The sequence below is a fragment of the Pan paniscus genome, chromosome 1 (genome assembly GCF_029289425.2).
Source record: "Pan paniscus chromosome 1, NHGRI_mPanPan1-v2.0_pri, whole genome shotgun sequence".
In the NCBI taxonomy this organism is placed as follows: Eukaryota; Metazoa; Chordata; class Mammalia; order Primates; family Hominidae; genus Pan; species Pan paniscus.
The window spans coordinates 90,037,737-90,048,430 of record NC_073249.2 but is presented as its reverse complement, the minus strand read 5'-3'; the positions used below and the strand labels follow the sequence as shown (position 1 = coordinate 90,048,430).

General features: G+C 48.5%; 1 protein-coding gene across 1 annotated transcript; it reads left to right on the top strand.

The window, feature by feature from the left end:
- The first annotated feature begins 1,201 nt into the window (after positions 1-1,201).
- Positions 1,202-10,102, top strand: LOC100974844 (Fc receptor-like protein 6). The gene is made up of 9 exons (XM_063604246.1): positions 1,202-1,206; positions 2,040-2,419; positions 2,936-3,220; positions 3,377-3,658; positions 4,069-4,191; positions 7,471-7,536; positions 8,181-8,252; positions 9,391-9,422; positions 9,499-10,102. Exons 1-9 carry the CDS (start codon positions 1,202-1,204, stop codon positions 9,622-9,624), a joined length of 1,371 nt encoding a protein of 456 aa, XP_063460316.1. The 3' UTR covers positions 9,625-10,102.
- The last annotated feature ends 592 nt before the right edge of the window (positions 10,103-10,694 follow it).

Below are 10,694 nucleotides of genomic sequence, written 5' to 3'. Positions count from 1 at the left end.
GCAGATGCTTACTGAACACAGACTATGTTCCAGGCACAGGGCCTGGGCATAGAAAATATAGCAATGAGTAAAATAAGCAGAGTCCCTGCTACTATGGAGCTTATATTCTAGCCAGAGAGACAGGTGATAACATGTAGGCAATTTAATGAATAAGATAAATTCAAATAGTGATAAGTGTTTTGAAGATAATACAATGGGGCATTGTTTTAGTGATTGGGGAAAATTCTTTTGATTGGAGTCCCAGGGAAGACCTGTTTGAGAAGGCAACATTTGAACTGTGATAGGGCAAAGAGTTCTAGGGAGTAGGTCCAGCACAAACGTTGAGTAGTCAAGTGGCCGGGTGGTTGGGTGGTTGGGTGGTTGGATGTTTGGATGGTTGGGTGGTTGGACGGCTGATGGCTGGGTTGTTTGGTGGTTGAGTGGTTATGTGATTGGATGGTTGGATGGTTGTGTGGATGGGTGGCTAGGAGGTTTGGTGGCCGGGTGGTTGGTTGAATGGGTGTAAGTCCCCATTGCTGAAGTGACAGGCCTCCTTGTCAGAAAGCTCTTTTTGCTACTTAACCTAATTGTGTTACTTTGTTCTCTTGCAGTTCCCTGTGTTGGGAAAACTGGTAAGTTGTGTCCATGTCTCTTCTAATTCAAAGTATGTCTATGGGCCAAAACTTACTGGATGGGAACAGGACAGTGCCATGGGGTCCCCCAGAAACATCTGCAGAGCAGCACCAGACTAGGCCCCTTCCTCAGGAGTCTTGGCCAGTTCCTAGGAAAAGGAGGAACTTGGAACTCCACTAGTCTAAGGCCAAGGGTAGTCCTAGGGTGACACAAGCCTCAGCAGTGGGACTCTAGGCCTCTGTCCTATACCCTTAAAAGTGTCTGTGGCCTCTGTCTTCTCTTCATGTGGTTCTGGAGCTCTTATATTCTCAACTCAACAAGACTGGGACTCCCTTCCTTCCTCTTATGTTCAGAGAAGCAGGCACCTTTTTCTGCTGATCAGTCTTCCTTCCTTCCTCAGATCCCCTTCCCTCCAGCCCATTCTGTGTCACTGACCTCCATGGAGCTTTCTGTCAAACAGGAAAAAATTCTGATCCATGAAATCTTGACCTCCAAGGACATATTCTGTGATTCCAGGGGGAGATAATTCAAACCAATACTTAGTGCTGTTAGAAAAAGCAGTAGTGGAAGCAAGGCTTGCTGTTCGGTAATGCGGTGAGCATCATTACTTCCAGGGTGAGGAGAGTGGGTCCTAAGGATCCAGAAGATCCAGGCAAGAGCAGGATGTGCCGGGGCTCCCTAACTGTTACTCCTCATTAGTCTCAGGCCATCAGGCCTGCTCAGAAGGCTGTCTGGGAATGGGGGTGTCTGGCTTATCAAAGAGATGATACAGGCTGGGGACAGATACAGACTGGGGACAGGCTCAGCCTGCCCTGCAGGTGATGGTGGATCCCTGGGAGCTCTTCTCCTGCTCACATCAGTGCACAGAATACCTTTTAGGAATAGAGACAGAGAGAACAGATCCCTTCCATAAGAGTGGTGGAAGATGAAACGCCCTGCTGAGGGTAGAGATGGAGGCTGGGCCTGAGGAAGCCCAATGAGGAAGACAGGAGGGAGAGAACTCAGGCTGTGGCACCTCCAACATGCCCCACCAGCTGCTTTCTGGTGGACACAGATGCTGCTATTATCAGAAGTGAAGGCTGCAGAAAGTGTCACATTAGGTAGCCACAGGAGGAGAAGCCAATCTAGGCTGGAGGGAATTGAGTCAGGAGGAATGAGGCAAGACAATGAACAGAATGAATGCAATTAAGCCAAGCTTGGCAAGGCAGACAGGAAAGTGCAATATAAAAGAAGACAAGGAGGGTGGGTGGGAGGAAAGCCAGAGAGAAGACACAGGGAGAGGAAAGAAGGGGAGGGGAAGGGAAAGGAATAAAGAGAAAGAGGGAAGAGGAAGGAGAGAAGAAGGAAAGGAAGGAGGAGTAAAGGAAGTCCAGGTCCTGCCCTTCTCTGGTCGGCATGAAGGACTGGAGACAGTGACACCGTACCAGTGCCATCCAAGGGCCTCCATCCCCAGCAGGAGGCCTTAGGCTGGGGGACAGAGGGAGAGAAGTGACTGATGGGACCTGCAGCTCCAGGGCTGCCCTGTTCCTCTGTCTCGCAGTCTGGCTGTACCTCCAAGCCTGGCCAAACCCTGTGTTTGAAGGAGATGCCCTGACTCTGCGATGTCAGGGATTGAAGAATACACCACTGTCTCAGGTGAAGTTCTACAGAGATGGAAAATTCCTTCATTTCTCTAAGAAAAACCAGACTCTGTCCATGGGAGCAGCAACAGTGCAGAGCCGTGGCCAGTACAGCTGCTCTGGGCAGGTGATGTATATTCCACAGACATTCACACAAACTTCAGAGACTGCCATGGTTCAAGTCCAAGGTGAGTCACCAGCTTGGGAGTTTGTGGGGCAGGAGGTGCTGCTCAAGGGTCCCGTCTCTAGAGGTCTGTAGCTCTCTGGGCTGGACCCCTGTCTCTGGCTGCCCCTCATGCTGGGCCAATGTGTGGGGCCCCGAGGTTTCCCAAGATGTTGTCTCAATACCCACCTCTCCCCACCATGGGGGACACATGTAGCCAGGGGAAGGAGCGGGGAGATTCTTGGGAAGGGGGCACTGGGAAGACCCTGGACCAGTCCAGGCTCACCCTTCCCCTCTATGGACTAGAGGACTTCAAAGGCCCCCTCTGCCTCTGACTTCCAAGATTCCAGAAGGGCCTGGCTGTGTGGGAGTCATTTCAGAGTTTGTGGGTGAGGGTAAGAGGACGGGTCCTGGGGATGAAACTGCCTCCCATCGGGGTCCCCGGGCTGCAGCCTGAGATGAGTAGAAGCTCAGGCCTCAGCCTCCTGGGGCTTCATCATCCAGGACTCCCCTCCTGAGTCCTGGGCCTGCATCTCCCCAGAGCTGTTCCCACCTCCTGTGCTGAGTGCCATCCCCTCTCCTGAGCCCCGAGAGGGTAGCCTGGTGACCCTGAGATGTCAAACAAAGCTGCACCCCCTGAGGTCAGCCTTGAGGCTCCTTTTCTCCTTCCACAAGGACGGCCACACCTTGCAGGACAGGGGCCCTCACCCAGAACTCTGCATCCCGGGAGCCAAGGAGGGAGACTCTGGGCTTTACTGGTGTGAGGTGGCCCCTGAGGGTGGCCAGGTCCAGAAGCAGAGCCCCCAGCTGGAGGTCAGAGTGCAGGGTAAGTGCGCGAGAGAGTGGAGATGCCCCCAGGGCCCTGGGCATCAGGCAGTGGGATCCCCTGGGGCTAAAGGAGTTGGGGGAAGGGTCCCCAGGAGAGGAGGGAGCCAGGGTCCTGGGTGGTCAGGCTGAGCCTCCCACCCCATGTGTGTCCCAGCTCCTGTGTCCCGTCCTGTGCTCACTCTGCACCACGGGCCTGCTGACCCTGCTGTGGGGGACATGGTGCAGCTCCTCTGTGAGGCACAGAGGGGCTCCCCTCCGATCCTGTATTCCTTCTACCTTGATGAGAAGATTGTGGGGAACCACTCAGCTCCCTGTGGTGGAACCACCTCCCTCCTCTTCCCAGTGAAGTCAGAACAGGATGCTGGGAACTACTCCTGCGAGGCTGAGAACAGTGTCTCCAGAGAGAGGAGTGAGCCCAAGAAGCTGTCTCTGAAGGGTGTGTTTTGTTCTCCAACAGAGCTTTGAGCCCCAGCAAGCTGGCAGGGGTCAGATCTCACCCTCTGTGTTCCTCCCATCACGCCTGGCACAGTGCTGGACTCATGGCAGCCACTGCATGACTGAGCATGGACCCTAATTAGTCCATCTGTCCACTGAGCCTGGCAGAGAAATATTGAAGTCCATGGAGAGTGGGGAGCCTCATGGGGGGAGCAGTCACGTGGTCACTCGTGGTGTCACCATCATCCTTGCTGCCATCCCCTGAGCCACCCTTCATGCCCATCTATGAGGCTCCCCCAGGCCAGATGGTTCCCCTAATATCAGTCATTCTGCCTGTTCTGTGCCAGGCTAGAATGCATTTCCGAATTTTATCTTCAGTGCTCATGGCCACCTTCTTCTCCCTGCTCCCAGGTTCTCAAGTCTTGTCCACTCCCGCCAGCAACTGGCTGGTTCCTTGGCTTCCTGCGAGCCTGCTTGGCCTGATGGTTATTGCTGCTGGACTTCTGGTTTATTTGAGATCCTGGAGAAAAGCTGGTCAGTAACTCTTCTTGGCTTTCTTAGCTGCTGAATTCCTGTGCCAGGCCCTGCCCAGACTTTGGAAAGCCAGAGTCTGACAGGACCAGCCACTCTCTTCTCCTGGGTGTGGAGTGGCAGGGGGGACTTCTCTTCCTGTGTCACACAAAGGGGCACATGGAAGGACAGTTAATGCTTCCGAAACATATACACACATGCACTTGCTCACATGCTCACAGTCATCCAGAGATGCACACAAACACACAACTGCACACTCAGGCATGACTAGAACATAAACCAAGGAATTATTACAAGCCAAACGTGAGGTATGTCAGTATCCTTTACATTTGGAAGACAATCTGTGGCTAGGAATATGAGCAAAAAAAAAAAAGGCCTCCACCTCTCTCTCTCATTGAGCTCAGCAGAGCTCTGATCTGCTTAGCAGAGGAGAAAGAAGACAGAACTACAGTGCATATGCACAGGCTCACTCACACACACTCATCTTGTACAGTACTTTACTGTAGCAGAGTGTGCAAAGGATATTAACTATCAGAAAGGAAATATGATAGACAAGACTGAGCAATGGCCTGTCCCCAACACTACCATTAGTTCCATAGCCTTGAGCCAGTTCACTGTAAGACTCACTAAATCAGCTTCCTTTCCAGGGATGTTGTAAGGGTTTAAGTTAATGAGATAACATTTATCTAATACCTCATGTATTAGACTGGCACATAGTGGGTGCTCAGTAAATTCTCATTCTAATCTGAGCAGATCACCCCAGCAGGTTCCCAGGCTGCCCTTTCTCCTCTGTGCATTCTCTAATGCTTCTAATCAAAATCACTGAAAATAAAAAGGTTGGTTAAAATTCTGATGTAGAGGAAAACAATCAGATAAACAACATTTCAAGTTATCTATTTATTTTGATATTCCAGACTTTCTTCTTCTTCCTGTCACAGTCGCGATAATTAAGAATGAATGTTGGCTCTCAAAGCAATTAGTTTGGGGGGCCACGCATTTATTCCAACTCTAACCTTTGCTCGCCTCAGGCCACACACATATAAGGAATGGCTACCAGTGCCAAAGCTATGATTCCTAGTGCTTCAAATCCACCTACAGAGGTTCAAATCAACCCCACTTCCTCCTCTGCAGGGGCAATGTTTTTATTTTCTGCTTCTCTAGGACAAAAGTGATTGTTCTCATAGACCTCCAAAGCTAGATGTACTTATTTAAGTTTGCAGCTCCCTCTGTTGAGAAATTTGGGATGAGTTTTCTAGGAGCTGGACCAGCCGGACAATTAAGGAAGACCACCCAGTCATATGTTCAAAGCATTCCTTCCTGCATCCACCAGGGTACCTGAAAAGGTCTCTTCCCACCCCTAGTCCCAACACCCTGCCTCACCAGGCGCCTAGTTAAGGCTTGGACCAGACTTCAACTTCCTCTCCCCTTTTGAATATGTAGTCTTTGTCCGTACAACTTCCCATCCCCACCCTTCTCACTAGTCTTGAGTCTGGATTCAATACAGGCTAGACTTGCTTTAAGGTATTTTTTCATAGTGGGGGAAAAGGAGAGGATGCCCAGAGCTATTGGGGAGGCAGCCGGAGTAGGGAACCACAAACCAAAGATCTGTGAGTTATGCTGTCATTGTGTCTAATAAAGCCTCCTCCAAAGGGCCCAGCCTGGCCTCGGTAATACAGGTGTTTCTGTTTCTGTCCACTCACCTCTGAGTCAAAGCATTAAATGCAGAGTAATGGCAGAGTAATGTAGCACAACTGCCTCCCTCCCCAGCCCCAGACGAGATGGTGAAAGAGTGGTCACTAGTGAAAGATCCTCAAGAACAAGATACCTTTCACAGGGAACAAAAGAGCATCCTCTTGATGTAGAGATTATAAACCATCACCACCACACCCACTGCCAACCTTGGGGCAGGTGGGCTTCATTTTACTAAGGAACCTGTCTCTCATGCAAACAGGACTGCTGGTGGTGATCTTAATATCTCAGAATCTCAGGCGCACAAAATATTCTTTAGAATATTGCTCAGAAAGTCACTTTCAGGACCAATTCCTTAGCTACACAGGAAAAACAGCCAGATCAATAGCCTTGTTCTCCACACCCAGCTCTGGGAGACTCACAACCATTTCCAAATAGCATAGCTGTTCTTCAGCAAACAGAAATATGCCACCACCAAAGACAGTCTACAGATGTAATGTCCAAAGTCAATTTTTAGAACATTTGACCAATGATGGTGTTACTGGAACAAGGATATGGTCATGCAAGGGGTCCACTTCAAAGTAGCACTCACCTGCATGTACAGGTTCTGCTGTGCTTGTTTAAAAGTGTTCCTTTTACTACCAGTTGTCACACATCCCATAAAACAAAGTTCTGTCAAACTCATGGAACTCTTCATTGAATGGAGACTTAGAAACTGAGGCTCATTTCTCAGCCCTGACGAATGAGCATTGGAGAATGCTTAATCACTGGGGATCTGTCTAAGTCTCCATAAATCCCCTCTTGATTTTACAGAAGGAGCCATTTCCACATATCCTACCCAGTGATTCTGATGCTTTCTAGCTGTTAGAGTAATGAGTATTTCTTGGGCACCAGGCATGAACCAAGTGTTCTAAAATTTACATGTGACTCAATTCCTATCCCAAGAGTTACCTTTAAAGTTCTGGAAGCACCTGCTGTTCCAGAGGCAGCATGCTAGTGGAGAAAAGGCATGCAAACCTGGATTAAGATTCTGTCTCCACTACTTACTGTGACCTTATAGAAGTCGCCTCTCCCAGCTCCAGTCACCTCATCTATGAAATGGAGATAAAAGTATCAACCTTTGCAAGATGGTTGTGAAAACCATTAGACGCCAAAGAATTAGGAAGAGAGGTGTTTTTGAAATCCAACTATGTGCTGGTCACTGGTTAGGTGCTTTACTAGGAAGATTATATTTTATTTGGATTGCCTGGCCCAGTGTCTGGCATATAGTGTATGGTCAAAGTTATTAGCTTTTTTCATTCTGAAAAGCAGCTTGACTGGTAAGCCTAGGCCCTCTTCATGCAAAAATGTGATCCATTCTTGCTGACCTTACTTCCTCCTAGTTTGTGAATCCCATGGAGCCATCTAGGGTATTTTTCAAAGGAAACATCCCATAAAAATCAACCATGTCCAGACCTGTGAATTAGCCCTCCTAACCAAACCAGCCTCAAACCTCCAGCGGCCATCTTGTCATTCTTGCTCACAGCTTTCCTGTCCCCTGTCCCACCTGCCCTCTAAGGGACACCCAGTGAATCATGCCCTTGTATCTCCTAGGGCCCCTTCCATCCCAGATACCACCCACAGCTCCAGGTGGAGAGCAGTGCCCACTATATGCCAATGGTAAGGACTTCCAGCAGGATGGTGGTGTGCCCATGTGGGCCAAAAAGAGCTTCTTAAGGGAAGTAAGAAGGGAGCTCTCCAGAGCCCTGTATCTCAGGAATTGGAGTGATCTGGGGAAGGAAAACAAACAGCTTCTAGAAAGGGCATGAAGAGGGAGTGCTGTGGAGCTGGTGGTGGGAGAAGGGGGTGGGAAGGGAGCCAGGGCTGCAGGAGATGGGGCAGGGAATGTTTGGACCAAGGGTTGGCAAACTTGTGGCCCATGGGCCAAACCCAGCACACTGCCTGTTTTTGTAGATAAAGTTTTACTGTAACACACACATGCTCATTTGTTTATTTTGTTTGAGAGCTTTCATATTACAGAGTTAACATTTGTGACAGAGACTATACAGCTCACAAAGCCAAAAATATGTACACCTTTTTTACAGAAAAATTTTGTCAACCTCTGGTTTAAACAGTGTCAGGGCTAGGGAAGCTGCAAAAAAAAATGCTAAGGGGGCCTGACTCCTCTTGCCATAATGGCTATCCCCACATTAGTGACTAACCCTCATTGCCACTTATCACCATAACAGAGCCCCTGATGGGCTTCTCTCCATCAGGAGATAATAGTCAGGAGGATCCTATTTAAGCCTCATTCCTTCTTCCAGTGCATCACCAGAAAGGGAAAGATGAAGGTGTTGTCTACTCTGTGGTGCATAGAACCTCAAAGAGGAGTGAAGGTGAGTGATCTCAGGCCAAACTTGGTACCTTTGCAAACAGAAGTTTTGGACCTACAATGAGAGTATCACTACCACTGTCATTACCACTTTTATCATTACTGTGACCACCATCACTATCACTAAGACCATCATATTTATCTCCATTATTGTCACCTCCATCTCCTCCTTCACTACCACCTTCACCTTCACACCATCATCAATGCTACCATGACTACAACCACCTATCTCCTCCACTACCACGCTCACCACAAACACCACTATGACCACTATATTCACCATTCTCAACATCATCTCCTCCACACTGTTACCATGATAAGTGCAGGGAGTTTTTTGCCCTTTCCTGAACAATGTGAAGGACAAAGAAAAGAGAGAAAAAATGATGTAATCTTCCTTTGCTCCAGAGTCTAAGTCTAAACAGGACAGTCTCCACTATAAGATGGAGTCAAGAAGACCATGAGCTCCAGCCACAGCTATCAGAGTCAGTTGGCAGAGATGGGGGAAAGGCTGGTCCTTTAACAGAGAAATAGGCCATGTGGCATCATGAGAAGAATGTGGGTTTCTGAGTCTCAGAACTGAGTTTGAAACCTGACTCTATGTACTTATTCACTGTTGACTTGGCAAGTCAAGTGTCCTCTCTGGGCCTAATCTACAAAGGGGAGACAATGCCTGCTTTGCAGGACTACTATAAGTTGTTAGGAATAGAACCTAGGTCCTAGAAACAAACCTTAAAAATTGTCTACATGTAATAGATGCTCAAAACAGGGAGTTTTGTTGTTGCTGTCATTTTAATGTCTTATCTGCCCTGCTAATTCAATTCCTAATTCAATTCAAAAATGGGTTTGAATTGGCATAGGGTTTCTGCTCCTTCCCATAAATGGCAGTAGGGGAAATGAACAGTCAAGGAGTCTCTTAATTGAAGGGCAGTTCCCCCAGGACCTGAGGTCACACAGCTGGTGTGTAGTCCAGCTGGAACTAGAACCCAGGTCTCCCAATTCCAGGTTGAGGAGGAGTGAAAGGAATCTCCCCTGGCTGGCTTCCCTGGCTTTCCAGAGGAAGATAGCCAGCCAGGAGGGGTGGGAAGGAGATGTACTTGCTGTGGAGCACAGAGACCTGACCTGAGCTCATTCTTTCCCCACAGCCAGGTCTGCTGAGTTCACCGTGGGGAGAAAGGTGAGCTGGGATCCCTGCTCCTTTCTCACCCTCTGTCTTACATTTGCTTCCTCATCCTGAGCCAACTCTTCCACAGGACAGTTCTATCATCTGTGCGGAGGTGAGATGCCTGCAGCCCAGTGAGATTTCATCCAAGGAGGTGAATATGAGAAGCAGGACTCTCCAAGAACCCCTTGGCGACTGTGAGGAGGTTCTCTGCTAGTGATGGTGTTCTCCTATCAACACACGCCCACCCCCAGTCTCCAGTGCTCCTCAGGAAGACAGTGGGCTCCTCAACTCTTTCTGTGGGTCCTTCAGTTCCCAAGCCCAGCATCACAGAGCCCCCTGAGCCCTTGTCCTGGTCAGGAGCACCTGAACCCTGGGTTCTCTTCTTAGCAGAAGACCAACCAATGGAATGGGAAGGGAGATGCTCCCACCAACACACACACTTAGGTTCAATCAGTGACACTGGACACATAAGCCACAGATGTCTTCTTTCCATACAAGCATGTTAGTTCGCCCCAATATATATATATATATGAAATAGTCATGTGCCGCATAACAACATTTCAGTCAGTGATAGACTGCATACACAACAGTGGTCCCATAAGACTGTAATGGAGTTTAAAAATTCCTACTGCCTACTGATATCATAGTTGCCTTAACAGCATAACACAACACATTTCTCACGCGTTTGTGGTGATGCTGGTACAAACAAGCTACAGTGCTGCTAGTCATATACAAATATAGCACATACAATTATGTACAGTACACTATACTTGATAATGATAATAAACAACTATGTTACTGGTTTATGTATTTACTATAACTTTTTCTTTTTGAGACGGAGTTTTGCTCTGTCGCCCAGTCTGGAGTGCAATGGCACAATCTCGGCTCACTGTAACTGCCTCCCGAGTTCAAGAGATTCCTTTGCTTCAGTGTCCTGAGTAGCTGGGACTACAGGCGTGCACCACCACGCCCGGCTAATTTTTGTATTTATTAGTAGAGTTGGGGTTTCACCATGTTGGCCAGACTGGTCTCGAACTTCTGACCTCAAGTGATCCACCCGCCTCGGCCTCCCAAAGTGCTGGGATTACAGGTGTGAGCCACCGCACCCAGCCCTGTATTTACTGTAACTTTTAATTGTTATTTTGGAATATATTCCTTCTACTTATTTTTTTTAAGTTAACTATAAAACAGCCTCAAGCAGGTCCTTCAGGAAGTATCCAGAAGGAGGCCTTGTTATGATAGGAGATGACAGCTCCATGTGTGTTATTGCCTCTGAAGACTTTC

What these genes read in the sequence shown, in the direction of transcription:
- LOC100974844 (XM_063604246.1), top strand. An exon ending in GCTGGAGGTCAGAGTGCAGG is followed by an intron (nt 3,221 to 3,376) that starts GTAAGTGCGCGA and finishes TGTGTGTCCCAG; the next exon opens with CTCCTGTGTCCCGTCCTGTG. An exon ending in GAGATCCTGGAGAAAAGCTG is followed by an intron (nt 4,192 to 7,470) that starts GTCAGTAACTCT and finishes TGTATCTCCTAG; the next exon opens with GGCCCCTTCCATCCCAGATA.